General features: G+C 37.2%; 1 protein-coding gene across 4 annotated transcripts in view; it reads left to right on the plus strand.

Moving 5' to 3' along the window:
- The window catches only part of SUFU (SUFU negative regulator of hedgehog signaling), a 135,550-nt gene that overhangs the window by 60,747 nt on the left and 53,722 nt on the right, over nucleotides 1-21,081 (plus strand). For 2 of the 4 annotated variants that reach the window (XM_007421030.3, XM_015888721.3), the window contains exons 11-12: nucleotides 10,475-10,543; nucleotides 12,399-19,718. In XM_007421030.3, the coding sequence (XP_007421092.2) occupies nucleotides 10,475-10,543; nucleotides 12,399-12,488 (159 nt within the window). In that variant the 3' untranslated portion in view covers nucleotides 12,489-19,718. Of the gene's footprint in view, nucleotides 1-10,474; nucleotides 10,544-12,398; nucleotides 19,719-21,081 lie in introns of those variants that run through there. The other 2 variants (XM_088131809.1, XM_088131810.1) reach the window with 1 other exon arrangement.

The raw sequence follows: 21,081 nt of genomic DNA on the forward strand, positions 1-21,081 counted from the left end.
CTAGAAACTGGGAGACTGAGTTCTAGTCCCATCTTAGGCATGAAGCCATCTAGGTGACCTTGGACCAGTCACACACTCTCAGCCCTAGGAAGCAGGCAGTGGCAAACCATTTCTGAAATCTTGCCAAGAAAACTGCAGGAACCTGTCCAGGCAGTCACTAGGAGTCAACATTGACTTGAAGGCACCAAAAAACAAAAAACACACAAAAACAATTAAACCAGGAACCCAATAAATGGGTCATCAACAAGGTAAGAAAGTCATCTTGAAGTTGAATAAAATAGATAAATTTTGAGCTAGAGTTTATTCACAGCTAACCATATCCTGGCTTCTAATGAGCCTTGTCCTGTCTTTAAACAGACTATGACATTTGGTACACAGCTGAGTAGTGTTAAGTGGGCTTTCAAAAAGCAGGCCTGAATATTACAAAGCCCTTGAGTTACTATATTTATCCACAGAGAAGCCCCATATAGGGGCTGTGAGGCCAGCTTAGCATTGAAAGTTCTAATTGCAACTAGAAATTAGTGTCTTGTCATTTGAATGGAAGAAGTACAGAAGCACATATAAGGTGGCTTCTGACATCAGAAGAGCAGAACACCAGTGAGTTGACCAGGACACAAAATATTAGCCAGGTAAGAAGCTGGTTGTACATGTGTTTTTAAAATCCCATGATTCAAGAGGCTAGGGTCTAAATAATGATCAGTTTGGCAAGCATAAACCCAAATATATTGCTTAATAGAACTGCAGAGTCCTTCATTTGGGAAACAAATCAAATGCACCAATATCAAATGAGGGTACCTAGTTTAGTAATGGTATAAGTGAAAAGTACATTAGAGTACTAATTAATTGCAAATTGAATATAAGCCAGCAGTGTGACATGACTGCAAAAAAGACTGTATCCAAATTACAGGTAAATAGTATTTCCAGCTTGAGTACTGTGTCCATTCTGCATACCACAGTTTAAGAAAGTTTCAGAGAAATTGGAACAAGTTCAGAAAAGGGCAGTGAAAGTGATTGGGGGATTAGAAATAAAGACCTATAGGCTTTAAGAGATTAGTATAGTTAGTCGTGAGAAAAGACAGCTGAGGGGGATACCTAAAAGGATTCACATAGAAGGTCAAGATCTGTACACTCTCATTCAGAATGCAGGATCCAGAATAATGGGTTTGGCTTACAGAGAGACAGATTTTGATTAATTAAAAAAAAAAAACTTCCTAACAGTAAGAACAGTTTTGTTAGTGAGGTCAGTTACCCAGAGAGGTGGTAAGCTTCTGTTTATTCGATTAGGTTCAAGCAGGGGCTAGAGAACCATCTGTCTGAGATGCTTTAATTTGGATTTCTGCACTGAGCAGAGGTTGGACTTGATGGCCTAAATGTCATCTTCCAGCTCTGTAATTTTACAATTCTGCTGGTAATACTAATACATCATAATGATTTGCAGAATGGGATACATTGGGGATTTTGTGTCACTTCCTCAAATCTCCCTTGAGATTTGTCTCCCTTCCTCCCTTATTTTAGCCACATAGGGAAACAGAAAAATGGTGACAAACACATTCCATTCTTGCCATTACTAGCTCCCACTAAATACTCCTTTACTCTTTACTTAAACAGATTTAGAAATGATTTAACATATTGTACACTAGCCCTGTTCCAGTAGGGAGATTTGGAGGTAAACATTTCACAGTTAATGGCTTTCCCAGAATGTGTGACCTTATATACATCATCTCCTACATGTCAAGCAAAGCATCCTATTTTCTTCTAGGTGTCATAAGAAGCTTTTTAAAAAAGGCTTGATTCTAGAATGTCTCTCCAGTTTTAATAACTTTAAACAGCCTATATTTTTTAATTAAAAAAGAAACAACAGATTCACATCTTTGTTTTTCTTACTTGTTATGCATCTTGGCTTCTCTTTATATAACTAGGTTGATTAAGATTAGTTGTGCAAAGGAGAATAATTTCTACTTCACACAGCAGGTCCTTATAGTTCATGGAAAGTGGAATCACTTGTAGGGAAGAGCATCTTGCAACTGAGAAATAACAGGGTTACATTCTTCACCAGTGGATAGGCTCAGGACCTTGTAGCCCATTGTATGAAATAAACATCTGCAGCCCTCCTTCTCCCTCTGTTTTCTAAGACAATGCAGTTTTCTGCAGTATCTAGATTGAAAGAAGGTTATTGCATAGAAGTGAAAGCAACAGAACTTGTGGCACTTTTAAAAACTAGCAGTTTTATTTTAGCATTGGTATTTATGTACTGCCGTCCATTTTTTTGGATACATGTATATATGAAGAAAACAAATGAAGTCATTGTCAGTAAAAAAACAAAAATGTAATAATTCTGTATAACCTTTAAGATACATAAAAAGAGCATTCATATATAGTTATACTGATGGGTGCTTTAGAGGCAACCAGCTATTAGATAATTCAATTACTCCTTTACCTTTATATACAGATAAACAATATCTGCTGTACCTTTCTATCAGATTTCCCTCTGACTTAATGCTGCCCATCTTCACTATCTTTTGTCTTATTCTTTACTTTCCTAACAGGGCAAGCAAGATTAATTACATGTAGGCCTCACTTACTGACTGCCTTGTGCAGTGACCATTCAGAGTTACAACAGTGATGAAAAAATAACTTTGTGACCAAAGTGCACATTTACAACCTTCACAGCATCTCTCTTTCAGTCATGTGTTCGCCATTATAGTCAGTTAGTAACATTGTTCTGTGCCTAACTCTTTTTTTTTCTTTTCCCCCCCTCGAAGAGTGGAGAGATTGCTTAAACAAGTGATCTCTTCCTGAACTGCTTTTCTCAAGTTAACAAGCTCAGCTCTTAATTAGCCAACTGGCAGCTGCTTCCTGTAACTGACAAGACCTTATTCATTTTTGTTCTCTCTGCTTTTGTTTGCCTCCTAAGCAGCTAGGCAAACAGCCAGCACTAGCTCATTCCTTTCAATGTGTATTCCCCTTTGTGTGCCTGCTTACTCTCCTTTAATCCCATCCTCTCCAATGAATGCAAATATAAACATTGATTCCCTTCTTGTTAATTATCCCAGCACCAGGGTGAGCATTCCAAAGGGTGGAGGAGTGGGGGGAAAGGAAAGCTGATGTAAAATCATGAGCACAGTTGCGGTCATGTGATTTTCTACTTAGTAACTGTGTCACTTAGCAACCAAGTTGCTGGTCCCAATTGTGGTCACTAAACAAGGACTACCTGTAATGGTTCATTTCACTTGGCAGTTGTGCATCCCCTTCAGCTGCTGCATTTATTGCAAAACAGAATTTGTATGTCAAGTCTCTAACTCATACAGCATAGATATTGAATTCTCCTCTTAAAATTATTTGGAAAATAGCAACATTCTTCCATTCAGATTGTCATGGCAAGTTGAAATGTCCTCCAATGTTTTCTGAGCCTTTCCATTTCCGATCTCATAATTAACTTTTTCGTAAAGACAAAAATATGTATCCTGTATAGAAAACAAGCAAAAAAATTGCTGGAAGTTTCTATCATAATATGATATCAGAAAAATGAATAGGGTAATTATTTTGTGATGTTGTGGTTGAGCAGTATTATGTCCTATAATAGTGTTGCCAGTTCTACCTTTGTATTCACTGAAGCATTTAGGTTGGTTATAGAGTTTGGGCCTTGTGTTTGATTTTGAAGGCCAACCTAAACAAAAGAGGCAAAATAATATTTTAAGATATCTGCTGCCGAAGTGAACACAAGGCAAAATAATATTTGTCAAAGGATTTTGAATGAAAATACATGATGAAAAAAATAATCAGTGTCACTTTGGCTATTTGGTCAGGAAACATCTTTATGATCAATTAAATCTTGGGAGTTTACCATATCTTCAGGAGGAATAGCACTATAAAGATTAATAAAAATAATGCATAGTTACCCTGGTTTCTTTCAGTTCATTTTTTTTGGACCAAAGGCCATTTAAAAAGAAATAATATCATCTTCTAAACCATTTATACTTTTGTATCCTTTTGTTTTGAAACACACCATTGTTGAGAACCAGAACTTTGCTGAGATATTAATAATGGAGTGTTTATTCAGTGACAATAGCAAAGATATGTGTTTCCTGGCCAAATAGGCAAAGTGACATTGGTAGATTCCCCACTTCCCCGTTGGTTTCCTCATGATATTTTTCATTCAAAAACCCATGGGAAAAAATCTTTGAATTTTGTCTAGATACGTCAGCACTTTGACTGTTATTATGTCTGTTAACATGGTTTGTGTCTAATAAACTCCAGTGTTAGATTAGGATATTGTCTAGAAGCAAAGACTGTTCTTTCCTTCATAGCTGTGAATGTAAAAGTGTCATAGTTCAGAATGGGCAGTATATCCTTGATGACACATTAAAGCTACTTTGGCTGGGAGCTGGTAGTGACAAGTGATACAACCTGAAATAGGTTAGGGTCCTTTGCTGTACAGATGGGGAAAGCCCCAGCTTCCTGCAGTATTCGTTTTAGCAATATTTCTCTTATTAAAAGCTTAGAGATTTATTTCTCAGGGTGACTTTTGACATCTATGGTATTGCTTCCTGAACACAAGTAGTCCTTGACCTACCACCATTTGTTCAGCGACCATTCAAAGTTATGATGGCACTGAACAAATGGTGGTTTTGACCAGTCCTCAGAGTTCTGGCTGTCCCAGCACCCCCAGCATTATGTGATAGTGATCTGGGTGCTTGGCAACCCTTTTGCTCTTATGACCGGTTGCCAAGTGCCCCACAATTACGTGATCACCATTTGCAACCTTCCCTGCCAGCTTCCCCAGAAAGTCAGTGGGGAAGCTGGCAGGGAAGGTCATAAGTCACTGGGGTAAATCTCCCCCACCCATGCACCCTGCCCCAGCCCCTCTGCACTTGTGACAGCCACTCACACACCCCCACGCACCCTCCCTGACCCTTGCCACACCACTCTCCCCCACCCGTGTGATGTGGCACACCTCCTCGCACCCCCTCACACCCTTGTGCCCCCTCCCCAACCTGCGCAACGCCTCTCATGCACCCCCGTGCATCTCCTCACTCCCTCCCCCACCTGGCACTAGCCACTTGCCTGCCTGCCGGCCTACAACTTGCAACATGCTCCTGGCTTCCCCACTGACTTTAGTTGTGGGAAGCCGGCACAAATTTGCCTTGCCTAACGATAGTGGGATTCAGTTAACAACAGCAACCGGGGCTGCAAGAATTGCTGTTGCTAAGCAATGCAGTCACACTTTACAACCACATTGCTTAGCAATGGAAATTCTGGTCCTAATTGCTGTTGTAAGTCGAGGACTACCTGTACATTGATGGAGTTTTCTGTTTTTCTGCTTTTTCATACCCCAAAGTTAAGTGTTTTATTGAGAATTTTTTTGCATAAAAACCTGCTCACAGGGTATCAAGGGGCCAATGTTTAATTTTCTGTGCATTGGCTGAGAAGCCCCTTAAATCATTGACTGTTTGTCCCATTCACCTGCTGGAAGACCTTATTCTGGTTGCAGTATCCTTTGGAAGGACAGCAGGTAATCTTTCTGTCCTCAGGTTGGATAGTCTTAACTGGATTTCTGTAAGGACTTAAAAACAGACAGCTACTCTTTTTGCTGAAAGCTATATATGAAGAGTTCAATATGAAGATGTGGTTTTCTCCGTTTTTTTTTCCCCCTCATTCCCTCCTACTACTCTGGAATGGTTGCTGCATTGGATGTATGTAGACTAGGTCATTCCTCCCTATAGAGAACAGAGACATTTTTTAAGAGATCCACAACTCTGTGTTATGAGGCATGAGTTTCCTGCCTCACCCAAACACTCTCCAGATGGATTCTTGCTATCATAATCGCTGAGTTATCCCGCCCTGCCCAGAAGGCATTAATAGGCATTCCACAAGGGCCATGTAAACTTCAGCAGCTGTGCCATGACACATTTTGCTGCAGTAATTATGCAGGGTGACAACTTGGCCTCAGTCATCCACCTTTATAAAGCATATTGGATGCTTGATTCCCGTGAGAGGCTACATTCACTAGGCAGACCTAGCTAACTTGTTGGTATGATTTCCTGAACCTTCCAACCCAAAGTTAAAGCATATCTCTGTGATTCACAGAAATCCAGATGAAGGGGATCTGATAGCTTACCTGTAACTGATGCTTCTTGAGTACTGATCTGTGTATTTCATAACTCATCCTCTTCTAATGTAACAGCATTTCAGGTTGTTAAATTAACATACTGTGTTTCCACTGTGGGAAGGACTAAACTTTCACTATAAATTTAATTTAAATAAATAAAATGGTTTCTTTTACTTTGCAGAATAAATATACAAATGTTCAAAAGTACAAGTAACTAAACAGACATGTAAAAGCTTGATTTTCTAAGGTAATGAAGTACAAACATAAAATCTGAAGAAATCTGGTTTTAAATCAAAAGCTGTTTCTGTATTTAGGCCATTCTGTAGTCACTATTGCGGCTTTTAGAAGTTACTTGTTGGTTCCTTTCTCTCTTGTCTGAGGGATCCTTTGTCCTTTTAAATCTTTTCTGTTCTTTTGTTTCCTTTTCTGCTTTCTTCTCCTTCTTAGTCCTCTCCTCAGAGTGACTAGTCCCTAACTGCCATGAATACTCATCTATTGGCTGCTTGACGCTTTCTCTCTCTCTCTCTCCCTCTCCCTCCCTCCCTCCCTGGAACATCCTGGATTGGGCACTGCATAGATGCAGAAGCCATATGAATTTGCATATGGGTTCTGCATACATTTACAGGTAACCAATGAAATAATTTATTATAAGTAACTAACAGTTCTTCTGCATTGTAAAGCAAATTACCTCAAAATACAAATATGACTTCTCCATAAATTAAAAGGCTTTTGATAGCTTGATTTCTCATGTTTTGCAGGTATAGTAAATTAGTTCAGAAAAACTGCCCCCATTATCTCCCAGCAGTACCAAAATTGAATCTTAAAAGCAGCAATGAATTCTATAAAGTTAAATCATAGATCTCAAAACCAAGGCAAGCCTTGGTTGATTACATAACCAATGACAGCCCTTCAGTGTTCCAAAATTTGGCATCAAGCAATATGAAATACAGATTTTTTAGAGTATTTGGGTCTCCAAAGAGGTCTGATAACAAACTGTAAACATAATACGAGATTGGTGTTTCAATAATGTATATTCTACTATATAACATCTGTTTGAAACTATTGGGAAAGGGCATCTGGAAATTCAAAGTATTTACTCTCAGTACACTAACAGCTCTCCACTTACATTGCCACCCTGGGTGAAAGAGGCCCTTTGCCCAGCTTCAGCTAATGCTCCATTTGTGACCCTTTCTGGACAGGGAGGATCTGGATACAGTGACTCATCACTTGGACTTCTGCAGTTTGCTGTTCAGGGAGCTGCCTCTAGTGACCTCTTGGCAACTGCAGGTGATCCAAAATGTAGCAGCATGCCTGCAGACCCAGACTTGTCAGTTTGATCATATTACATCTATGTTGCGGGACCTGCACTGGTTACCCATGAGATCCTGAGTGCAAATCAAAGTTTTGACTATGGGGCTGCCTGCTCCAACTTGAGTCAACAGGACTGAGGCAATCCTTACAGAAAAAGCTGCTGATGGTCTCCCATTTTTTAAAGGGGAAGGGTGCTGAAGCCAGAAAATTATCTGTAATTGCACCTATTTTATGAAACAGCCTCCCTAAAAATTAGATTGACCTCCTTGGCTGTGTTATTCTGGAAGGTAGTTAAAACTGAACTCTTCCAGAGGGCCTTTGGAACTGAATGTTTATAGTCTTTTACTTTGTAAAGTGTAGTTATCTCATTGTTTTATTTTTTTTTAACTGATTTTCTTAGTAACTATATTAACATGTTATGTGACATTATTATAGATTGATTTGAGGTTTAATGTGGACATTCTACAACCTTATACCTTTTTTACTATTGTAAACCATTGAATTAGATGGCACATAAATAATAATTACTGTTGTATAATGATGGGCACATGCAGTTCAGTCAACATTGTATGCAAAGACTCAGAACGTTTTTGATAGAACCATCGCTGAAGACAGCAAAGTTAATTTAGCAGTTGGGAAATAAGCTGCCAAATTCTCTTATGGATTAGCAATTAAGAACAGGAAGCAGCAAGCAGAAGTAAACAAATCTCACAATGGAAAGAGATAAATAGTATCATGAATGCAACATGCACCAAGTTATTCTGTTGGATTTCTAAGGAAAGGAATATTGGAATTGTGGGAGTGTAGAAGCAATGCTCTCATGGCTTCATCTCAACCTCATTCTAGAGTTGAGAAAAGTACAGAAGGGGGCAACTAAAAAGGTCAGAGTAAAATTTTTCCCATAAAGAAAAGCATAATATATGTAGGGTTATTAGTTTTAGAAAAAAAGACAGAAGAAAAAGATGCAGAGCGAATGGATAGAGAAGTGAACTGACAGTGGATTCAGAAAAGGCAAAAAAAGAATAATACAAAACAAATCTATTTTGTAGAATTAAATGGCTTTGAGAAATTTATGGAGGATAGAGCTGTCAATCAATATTGGCCATGATAGTTAAATGGAACCTCTTGGTACAATGGCAGTATTTCTCCAAATCCCAGTTGCTAAGGGACAAACAGCAATTCATGCCCTGCTTCAGGCATCCCTGAAGCCCATTTTCAAAATCTGATCACTCCCGCTTTGCCCAGACTTTCAGGGTCCTTGATTTACTTGTTCTTCTCTTGCTCATTTGACTGGCAGTATAAATCCTGGCGTGGGTATCTTTGTCTTTTCCCTTCTTGGTAGAAAAAATCTGAAGGGAGTTTATCTGGGCATTTGGCTTTGGAAAACACAGAAGCCTCCTTGCAATTGACAAGCCTTATAACACAGAGGCTTCTACATATGCTTAAGCCAAATATGCAGAGACGCACTTTTCAATCTTTTTTCCTCAACACACAAAGTTTGGAAAAGGAGGGATAATGTACATTGCTCTGTGTTGCATTTCCCTATTCAAGCATGTTGTTTGAATAGAGCTATATATAAAACACATCTAGAGATTCAGATGCCTAGCTAGTCCAGGTAACTGAAACTTTGAAAGTCTACTTCTCAAGGAATGTACTCCATGTGAAAATCCTATCATGGGATTTTTTTTTCATCTTTGCAAAAGGTGGGCAAACTTGTAATGGGGTGTGTGTGTGTGTGTTGCAAGCATCTTCATGCAAAGGTAGAACTATGTCCCTGCATGAGGAATTAGTTGCAGCAGGTCTATGGGTAGGAACTATTTGCACAATCTACCTTAGCTGTGTTTTTACATCTCAAAAGACCCATAACAAATGCCATTTGATATTCTGTCATAGTTATAGACTAGTTTTGAAAATGCATGAAGCAAACTAGCTTGGCCTGTGTTTATCAGGTTTTTCCCATCACTGCTTCAAAGATTTTTTTTCTTTTGCATTGAAGAATAAATTAGCTTTCATTCCATGGTATTCTGTTGATAAAAGGTTTTAAATATTCTGACCAGATGCTGATCAGGTTGAAAAAGAAAAGCCAGAAAATGTGAAATAGCAGCCCATAGCACCCAATTTGCTACAAGTGTCACCCTTAATATGCAGATCAAATGTATGTAAAGTCTATTGTAATGTAGTGTCATCGCTGCAGGACCAGTGCCAAAATTAGAGAGTTTTGTGACGAGTATAGTTAGCTATTGCTTATATAGAGTCTTAATAAAAGCCATGTCTAGAAATGTTTTAGAGCGGTGTTTGTCAATCTTGGCAACTTTAAGATGTCTGGACTTCAGCTCCCAGAATTCACTAGCTGCCATGGTGGCTGGGGAATTCTGGGAGTTGAAGTCCAAACATCTTAAAGTTGCCAAGGTTTAGAGTAAGAATATGAGCAAGAAACATTAGGTCTTGTATTGCTGTACCTCGGCATCTTTGTTCATTTGTTTAATCTGCCTTTTGAGGGAAGGACTTAATACAAGCCTGGAATGGGTGGAGGTGCATCCAAACCTACAGTAATGATGGATTAATTCCCAATAATTTGAGCATGATTTAATAAAGTTCTATAGATATAAGGTTGTTCAACATATTTTGCAAGGAACATGTTTTCAAACTAAGTGTTCTCTCTCCTCTTCTCCTTTCTCTTTCTCCATTCCTCCTATCTGTTCAAGTCCATGGCTAGGGTTCATGTGTTAAAAAATGGTTAAAAAATACAAAAAATTGTATTGCCTGCCTTTCAGATAACATGGCATTTCTTCACAATTCTAGGGCTATTTTCCCTTTCTGAATTGAAGTTTATTTGGCAGAGGAAAATATTATGATATAGATTCCATAATAATTGCAGGTACAGGAGGAAGGAAATAATTACAGGAGGAAGTGAACTGACTTCCCGAGCCTTTGTGAATTACAGGATGAACAACATGGAACAGTGCTCTGAGCACTAGAAAGGGTCTGCTGCTTGGAAATTAGGTACAGCTTGGAGCATAAAAGAATAAAAGTTATTGTCTCTCACTTTTGCAGATCTTGCTTACAGAAGAGTTTGTGGAAAGAATGCTGGAAGACCTAGAAGATCTGAGTTCTCCAGAGGAAGTAAGTTTACTTAATTCTAATACCTAAAGAGACACTCTTTATATATCTTTGCTTATATAGTGATGTAATTTGGTGTATAGATCAATGTTCAGAGTTCCTTGCTGAACGAACTTGAGAAATTAGGATGCACCTTTGGTAGGGCCCTCATGCTAAACAGATTTCTCAGTGTACTTTTTTTGCCATGTTCATAACTATGTATGCCCTCTGCCCTGAGACATCTTTTTTCCCCTTTTATTGCAGTGTTATAAATCTTGAAACATTGTATTATTTCAATGCAGATTTCAGTGCAATAATTGTTGTTGTTGTTCAGTTGTTAACTCGTGTCCGACTCTTCATGACCCCATGAGCCATATCGCGCCAGGCCTTCCTGTCCTTCACTGCCTCCCTGAGTTTGCTCAGTTTCGTGCTCATTGCTTCAGTGATGCTATCTAACCATCTCATCCTCTGCCGTCCCCTTCTCCTTTTGCCTTCAGTCTTTCCCAGCATCAGGGTCTTTTCCAAAGAGTCCTCTCTTCGTATTAGGTGACCAAAGTATCTGAGCTTGAGCTTCATTATCAATCCTTCCAATGAGCAGACAGAGTTGATTTCCTTTAAGATTGACTGGTTTGACCTCCTAGCAGTCCAGGGGACTCTTAAGAGTCTTCTCCAACGCCACAGTTCAAAGGCATCAATTCTTCGGCGCTCAGCCTTCTTTATGATCCAGCTCTCACAACCATACATTACTACTGGAAAAACCATAGCTTTTAATAGTATGTACATACATACATACATAAATAGTACATAGCTTTTAATAGTACATAAATGCAATAATACTTATGTACTATTAAAATTTATGAACATTATTTAGAAAACTTAAAGTATTGAAACTGAGACATCTTGTTTTTCCCTAAAAGTTCCAATACTTTACTGCTCCTCAGAGGAAAGTGCTTCAATTCTTTTGTAGTTTTTGTTGTACACACTTTCAGATTAATTGACCTTTAACTTACCAGGTTTTCCCTTGGAACCATTTTTAAAATTTTGCTGTTATATTAACTTTCTTTCTATCTACTATAGGATAGCTGATTTTAGAAGTAGAAAGAGTCATCCTACAACTGTCCTCTCAATTTCTTTTTAAGGACAGTGAATGAATGTAAAGACATTGTAGCCTTCTTGTACTATGCACTTACTATAATGGAATCAGAGAGAGAAAGAGTCTCTTTCTGTGGTCTCCTTGCACAAGTGCTTTAGTTGCCACCTCACTTGTTCTATTCTCACTGTTGAGTTCTTGAAGTTTCCTTATCTTCCAAAGTTGCACAAACTCTGTTCAAATTGCAGTATCATGAAATCTTGTATGTATAGTAAAAAGTCTCTCTTATATAAACTCTGGTGAAAAAAATCGTTGTTTGTTAGCCTAATACCTTTTCATTTGTTCTTGTACTCTGTAGTGATATAAAATTTCTGGAAAACTTGAAAAAAAACACATTTTCTCACATGAAATGTTGTTTATGCAGTTTTGGTTTCTGAATATTAAATTCTGTTACTATCAGTAGTTTCTGGTTTTTTTCATCCTTAATTTTGTTATTTTCATGGACTTCTGAAAACTGAGATTTTCTTGTACTGAAACAAGCTTCTCTTTTTCACATATTTATTTCTTGATTTGCTTCATATTTCCGTAGATAAACCAGTTTTTTTTTCACATAACTGTTCTGTGCGTCACTCCAGAAGGAATTACTTTATAATTTTTCTTTATGTAATTCTGCAGAAAATTTTTAAAACATTCTTTTCAAATTTTCATTTTTCTTCCTGGACCTTCAGTTTCTAGTTTTGTTCATCCTAACAGTTTCTATAACCACTAACTGATTTCTTTGTTTTTTAGTTCAAACTTCCAAAGGAATATAGTTGGCCTGAAAAGAAACTAAAAGTCTCCATCTTACCTGATGCTGTATTTGACAACCTACTCCATTAAAGACAGCTGACACCCACAAGTAGCAGCTTACTATGTGTTGCCCAAGGACTCATGGGAGAATTGAGTAGAGTAAAAGCTCATCCTGACAATAAGAAATGTTGCTGCATAACTACAGCAGAGGAGGGGTTACTCAACAACAATCCATCCAGAAAAGAACATTTCTGGCATGCCTGGTTTTCTCGTCTTTCATCATGGCTGAACTCTAAGTATCTGCACATGAATGAGTACAAGGGTTAGACAGGAAGAAATATTTCATTATAAATAGTAGTTGTAATACATCTTCCACTATTTTAGCTGGCTCTAGAACTCACTGCTGCCTTAGTTCAAGGTTTATATGCCTGATCTGCATTTGTTTTATACATTTTTCATCTGCAAGCTATATAATTATTAATTGGATGTTTTCTATAATGCCAAACTTCCTTTTGTTAGCCAGGCTTCTCCTTAGCACAATTTTCCCTTTAATGCAAGTTGCAACTCCAAAAAGAAAGTGACATTCTCCACATGTATTCTTAAAGTGAGTAAAAATTGTTAAGTTGTGATCTTACTTTGGGCCCAGTTGTGTCCTATGGTTTAGCTGCAGTGGGTGGGTTTGATTTCTTAGCTCAGCTTATTAGTTGAGTGTAACTGAATTTTAGAATCCAAATTGTGAGCCCTATAATAAAATTAACCTTTCATTTGATTTGCTATAAAAAATGGATCATTCATCACTAAGATAATTTTCAAAAACAGTTTAATGATAATAACTTCCAAATTGACCCTATGAGTATTAACAGATTTAGAAGGAAACCCAACTGCATTCAGTTGGACTTACTGCTAGATAAATGTATATTAAATTGTACACTTTTATATATTACTTTGAGAATGTTTGGGGACAATAATCAATCACCTTAATTGATAAGATAAACCTAAGTTATGGGTTTATAAAGCATATTAAATAATCACTCATATTTCTTTTACTGATGACCAAGCAAGAAATATGAGTGATTAATTTTATATGCTTTTCTCATTGTACTCACTGAGCTACAAAATGAGTTAATGGCTTGTCTTATTTGTATTAACACTGCTAGCACTTCTGTTTTTATGAAAATTCCTGATGCTGCATTCTTTCTGAAGGATTTCCACCAAATGCCTTTGTTTCAGATCCTAGAAGTGCCCAAGAGCCTGTTCTCTTATACTAGACAACTCGTGACCCACTGGAGCATCATTTCAGAGATATTTCCTTACCTAAACAGAGAAACAGAATGACCAAGGGCAAAAAAGCAGTGGGAGTGTGAACAACTTACAACTTGCTGCCAGCTTCCCCGTTGATTTTGCTTGTGGGAAACTGGCAGGGAGCATCAGAATCTTCCTTCCTTCCCTCCCTCAATTTCCACGTATAATATAAGCTTGCTGCCAGCCAATTGGATGCAGGGGACAGAGGGAGATGGGAAAGAAGTTGGGGATATGCCCATGATGATCACATGACCTGGGCTGACTGTGGTGGCACAACGGCACAGCAGTGCTCAAGCAGCCACAAATTTCAATCCAGTGGGAGTCATGGATCCCAGATTTGGATGCATTCTGTAAGTTAGCCCATTTGAGGTACCTTGTTCAGAAATTGTTGCCCTATTACACACTATTTTGACCAGTTGGAGGTTACAGACACAAGAGTTTTAGTAGTATATAGATTTACATCAGCTTCCATAGAACGTTTAATTTTTGTTAAAATCATGCTCTTGCTTTTTATTAATGTACTTTGGGAAGCCTTGAATTTACTCTGATGAGCATTGATTGAGTCAGGCCTCTCCAGAAATTATAATCCATATAGAAGACTAAATTCTTTTTAGAACTATGGCAGAATACACTTTTTACAATCTCCAGATATTAAGTGCTCCTCACCTGCAGCACAAAGGCTGGGTTAGAATCACATTGGCCAAAACAAGGGGATACTTTTTTTTATGTGATGACATTTTGGGAAAAGAGAGAAAAGTATATATTAAGTGTGAGCTGCTCTTTATACATTCTGAAAAAATATTTTGTATTGCCAATAGACTTTCTGTCAGAATCCTAGAAGCCTTTCTTTTCAAGTTTTTGAATACTATGATGTACTAATCTGTTCTGATATTTAGAGATCATAAAGCAAGAAGGCTTTTGAATCCATAACATAAATGAGAGTCTTTCGGGGAGCCTAGCTGGTATAGTGTTTTGTTTTGAGCATAATTCAGATATTTAAGCAAAGTTAACAATGTTAAATTAAGAGTAGATGATTGCAAAGATGTAGCAGAGCCAACCATAGGATTCTCTAGTGAAAATATACATGGTTTGTGTTCATACATAGCACACAACCAAGATTGTTAATCATGATTTGTTGAACAAGCCAGAGTCAATTTTCCAGGACAGCAGACTGATCAGGGCTTGTTTGATCAATTTCTTACTTATTTTTCCTCCATTTCTTCTAGCAGTCAGGTGATATCTCAGAATATTCTAACAATGGATAAAGGGCAAGTTTTCTTGTTTGTTTGTAGGAAGATTTGCTCTCTAATTTGCTCTCCAATTAAGCAAGTTGTAGCCCCAAGGCCAAGTGTGGTGCCTAGACCCTCTTTTGACCTATTTTGTTGAATTGTGTATGCTTTGCTTTGGCACTGGGAAGTAATTCCCTACCTTTTCAGGGAGGAGTTAGGCATGGAAATAAATCTAGCTTAAGAGGCAGAAGTGCTGTGCAGTTTTTCCCACAAAAGTATCTTTATTTAGTTTTTGAAGGAACAGAAGTGGGAAACCTATTTCTTAATTGTTATGCTTCAAACTGTAATTGGATCTAATATGATTTAATGCTTTTATATGGAAGGAAAAACGATCACTGCTGGTAGAAAACAGCCATGCCAGAGAAATGACTAAGGTAGAGATCCTTTCCTATGAGATCTAATTTACTAAGTATAAATATTGTGTGTATGTGTGTGTGTTTAATTTAAAAAGCCCAGCTGAACTGGATAAATGTGTCATCTAATTCAGCGTCTTTTTTTCACAGTGGCCAGTAGATGCCTTTGAGAATCCCATAGGTCAGGATATAGCAGTAGCATCCTCTTCACTTCTCAGGACCTAATATTGAGAGACATACTTAAGATGATATATAATTGTTTTGATTGTTGTCATTCTATGGTGAGCTCTTGGGAATTTTTTCAAGCAACTAAATTAGCTTATATATATAGTATATTTGGAAAGATATTCATTACTGTAATGGGGAATTGGTTAGTCACAACTGTCTCATTGATTTCTCTCTATAGTTAACCCTTCAGTTTGTTTTCTTCAGAGTTGAATTTCTTGTCTAAGGTATAAAAAGTCATGGAGGCATAGACAGTATACTGTGAAATGCTAAACTGGAATTTAAAAACCCTTGTGAATTTCTCATGAAGGATCTACAGGTTAAAACTAGATAGAACTACCTTCTATTTCTCACAGGATTTTCTGCAGGATCCTAGTGTTATGTCCTGAATGAGTATTCATTTTGGAGGACAAAACTGACCTAATGTGTGTTTCTTAAATGACTGCCTCATTGGATTTGCAGAGAGAGTACATTCAAGTTTTTTATCTACCTATATGTAACCACAAGTTACTGGCTTGGCAAATCAAAGGTATGGTGCCTTGATGTATTTTTGTTTAATCAGTAACAGTTTATGGCTGTTCTTGTCAGTTCCCTAAAGGACATAATGGAACAGGGCTTGGTCTCTCCTCCAATTCTTCATGAGCAAATACTCACACTGTGGCTAGTTATGCTGGCTTTTTGTTTTTCCCCAACACAAGGCAAGAAGAGTTTGCTTTGCACTCTTGTTCTTTGCTTGCTAGTTCCTGAAGTGCTTTACAGGAAATTGAAGCTTTGGCTGCTCTTCAGTTGGTTTGCACCTGCTACTTAATCCCTTCAGCACCTGGAGCAGTAAACACCCTTCCTGGCTTGCCGCAACAATTATTAACTTTTAGTGCAGCTGTTGCACCACCAGTCATATGCCAGGATAATACTAACAGAACCACCAGACCATTCCAGACTGTTTAACTATCTAAATATGAAAAAAATCAATGTAAGTTAGTTATCATACAAGCTATGAGTAGAGTAGAGGCTTGATGCTATTGCACCATGTTGCACGTTCTGGCCTAGCTTCTGTTTTGCTGAGAAGCTGAATCCCACAAAAGAAGTAAAGATTTTTGTAATTCAAAAGGCACTAGTCTAATTCCAACTTGAAACAGTTTTTCATGTTCAAAATATAAACAATTGGACTGTATTTAAAAATAAATCAGATTTAAATATATAGTTCTACAACAAGCACCATTTTAAACACATTTAAAATTGAGGACAAGCTACCTGAAATATGGTAGAAGAGCCAAGGGGGAAGGAAGTCATTGTTCACTGCAGAAACAGGTATAAAAAAAGAGAAGCTGGGCTCACCCTGAAGAAGACAAAAGAAATAAACATATGCATGGCTCCTACATTAAATCTACATCTGTTGACATCTGTGGTCTTCACAGTATTTCAGTGTACTTTTATATAAATGTATATACCTCTTGAACTTGATGTCTCCCTTTTGTCAGATGGTGGTTGGGCAGAAGTATACTGTTCTTCCAGTATTAGGGACACAGCCATGACATGCTTTATAAGAACCCCCTTTTGCACATGATCCCTGTGCATAAGGAAAGTAAGGGATCAGTGAGCAACTCTATTTACATAAGCATTTAAATGGCTTGAGGCAAAAATATTTAACATTGTTCCCCACCACCACTATTGTAATGTATGGGAAAAGAAATAATGCCTTCCTATTTTGGTAGCCCCATGGCATTTCATTTCCCACTTAACTTGTTGTGTCTCTTTTCAGTCTTCTTCTGCTAGACATCTTGAATATAAAAATGAGCCAGTACTGTATCTGATGTGAGTTTATAAGGACCCCAGGCTGACCCACTTCTTAATTAATTTGTGAATATTATGCGTTATGTTTCATATATATTTCTTTTTCCGTTCTCAAATTGCTTACCATTTATGCAATCATAATAAGAGCTTTGTAGCTTTATATTGTCATTCTCAGACTATAATAGAGGATTTCTTATTTTCAACAGTCATTTTCCTATACTGCAAATATTTTGAAAGAAAAAAACCTTGCTCGTGTAGTGGGTTACGATATAGTGAGCTCCAGAAGAGGTGTGGGAGTTATATGCTTAAATTCCTATATTAAAATATGACTATATTTTAATTTCAAAAATTCTTTTAAAGCTCTGTTGCCAGCTAACTGTTGTGGCATCCTCTTTACCCCTTATTTCCCTTTTCAGGGCTAAAATTACAGGTTTCTTCTGTTGGGCTCTTATGATATAGATCTTCATCACTGCTCTTCTTCATAATAAATGAAGAAAAGAGGGTGATCCTGTGATCTCTGTTTAGAGTATATACTATAATATGGGCACTGTGGTTAATATGAATGGCTATTGTGAGCCCCAGTTGATAGGGAAATGCAGGAGCATGTAAGTGTCTTGCCAGATCTATTAATTCCAGGTTAAGCTGAACTTTCTCACCAGGTTTACTTTCAAAACTTAAAAAAATCACTTATCTTAGGGAAAAAAAACCCTATTAAAATAATTTTTAAATGCATGAAACAGTCCAAAAGATTAAGTGTTCTCATTACTTATGAACAATGCTGGCCAAGACTTAGTTATTCTGGAACTATAGTTTACTTTAATAATATCAAAGAACCGATGGGGTACCCTAATACACACACACACATACATGCATACACATACATATATATATACACATACATACACATACATACACACACATATACACGTATGTATGTATATATACAGTTTAGTTTTCCAGAACCTGAACTGAGTTTAAGGGTATACAATTGGTGTTCAGTAGTAGCAGTTCTGAATTTTACTGCAGATAAAACAGCAGATGAGAGTGTTAAAAGATAAAGTTGAGGTAGTATCACACTTCAAATGGAAGAAATATCTTTTCTTTTGAATTGTTTTATCTCAATAGGAACTAGAGTTCTCTATTAAACAGAGGGCTTGCTAACTTTTTTTTCCTTTTTGAAGGGATAAGAGCTCTTGTGGGTTGTTAGTTTTATATTTTTGGATGGCTGTAGTTCTAGGCAACTTTAAATAAATTGAAATATACCTTTGGAAGACTTAATCCTTAGACTTGCTCAGCTGTTAATTCTGACTGCTGAGGCTCTTTTGAAAAGCTTCAGCTGAGATGAACCTTTTTGTAGTTCATCCATGTGTGTGCGTGTGCATGTGTGTTTGTGCATTCCTCTACAAATATATTAGAGATACTGCAGAAACTGACTGAAAATGGTTTACTTCTCCTGCAGTAAGATTTCAGTACTTTAGTATACCTTTTTTCTACCAAAAAAAGCAATGAAAACCTAAACTAGCAGAGGTTTTAAAAATATTTTATATTAGTTTATAATGTATATTCTTACATTATCACAGCTGGTATGAACTACTTTTTTGTAATATTTTTGTGAATCACAAAGCTTTGTTTCCCTTCTGTATATTCAAAGTACATTAAACTTGTTTGCATAGTTGTGTTCTGTGTGTATTGATTGATTGATTGCAGAGCTGATAAATTAGATTTTATTTTTCGCTCATATTTAATTTTCTTGTTCCAACTATTCTCTACAAGTTGTAGCTAGGTAACATGCCACACATAACATGAGGGCTGGCCCCCAGCATCTCCTTATCCACAATCTCTGATGCAGTTTATCTGTTGTTGTTCTGCATGGTACATTCTATCTCAGGAGAAACATTTGGATAAATGTACATGTATACTAACTTTTATAATATGTGGAAATCAGTCACACTTGCAGGAACCTTACTATACTGTATAGCAGCTGTCCTCAGCCTAGTAACCTCTACATGTGTTGGGACTGCATCTCCCATGCTTTTCACAAATTCTGGAAGTAACTGTCAGTATATCTGAAAGATTCCAATTGGGAAAGACTGCAATAGAGTGGTAGTATCTTTCACCTCCACTTATTTTATTATCATAGTATTGTAGAAAAAGATTACTTGTAATTTGTCCATGGCCAGTTTGCATTGTCTTGTATCCTAATAAATTATCTTCTAATTATTATTTTAATAACATCTTTTCTTGCCTGTTGAAGAAAGGATCGGGTTAAAATGATCACATGATCCTATGTGTCATATTGAAGTACCTGGACAGCACTTTACTATGTTGTCAAAAAACAGAGGAGGGACTTTTTTTTTTTTCTTCAGAAAGCTGAAGCTGAAATGGGGGAACTTTTCATAGACACTGGAAGCGCTCATGGATTTTTGGCCACAGCCAATCTCTCTGTTCTAGAGAAAGCATAACTGCCACTTAAGCATTTACTTACTTGAACCAATATCATTTGATTGATTGTTTAAGTGCCATCCAATTGGTTTTGACTGCTAGTGACTGTATAGGTAGACCTTCTCCAGTATGCTCTGTACTCAGCCTGGCTCTTCAAGTCTTGCAACAGTGAAAACAAGTGACAAAAAATCCATACAGCATCTGGGATTTGGGGGGAAAATCAACTTTGTTTCATAGTTTCACCACTCCATAGGACCATGCATGTAACCTAGGATCCATATTGAGCCACACTTTGGAGCACTGATTCTGCTTCATTGATCTCTTGATTTATTGTGCTTCATAACATAGTCCCTGTAGTTTGTTTGAAAGATCATTTTATTGTCTTGTTCTTCTCAGTTGAGAAATGACTGAATCTCCTATAAGACTACATCTCATTTGGAATTCTTGCTGTAGTGGAGTAATATGCCTTGTCCACCCAATGAGGTGTAGCTTGTAGACCACTGGAGTGCTTACTTTGTCAGTGTATCCAATATGTACAAATTCATGTTTTCCCACAAAACTTTTAAAGGGGAGAAAAAATTGTGTAGTTCTGCACAATTCATAATGCTGTGCATTTAAGGGATGAAATGAGTTTGTCTAGAGACCTGGGGAAATCTTTCTTTCTGCAATAACTCTGAGGGCCACAAAAATGACTTCTTTGTATTACTGTCACATCAACAGATGACAGGCAACAGTGTGAAATACTCTATGTGAGTCATCTTGGCATATATATGTATGTTCCTGTAACTGATTAAAAAACTTCTGAGAAACTGAAAATACTCTTATACTTTAAATCAGTAGTTCTCAACTTTTTTTTTTTTTTTCTGATGGCAGCCTAAACTCAAGTATTATCTGTGGTACACCTGTTCTATTTTCCACTAGCATAGTTGCCTCAAGAACACATTGCAATGAGTTGGATTACTGAATAGCATGGCAGGTATAAGGACTAAAGTTAAGCCTGAGTAATGTATTTATTTTCAGAAGACACCTTGTTTGCAATTATAATTTCAATAAAAGATGTGGCAAATAAATCAGCCTTCCAAACTGCTTGAGTTTTACTGGTATATTTCCAATTTTAAATTACAATGAAACAACTGAACAAACAGAAACTTGCCAGTATTTAACTTTTCTTCTGTCACTTAGTGGGATATTTTGGCTTAATGAGATTTTCACAGCTGTTTGACAAACACTCTAATTTCTTTCTCAGCCATGTTTATATCCCTTTTTTTCAATTTTTGTTTG

This window comes from Python bivittatus, unplaced genomic scaffold (genome assembly GCF_059951505.1).
Source record: "Python bivittatus isolate LINGU-HERP-01145 unplaced genomic scaffold, Pbiv_v1 ctg000980_np1212, whole genome shotgun sequence".
Classification (NCBI taxonomy): Eukaryota; Metazoa; Chordata; class Lepidosauria; order Squamata; family Pythonidae; genus Python; species Python bivittatus.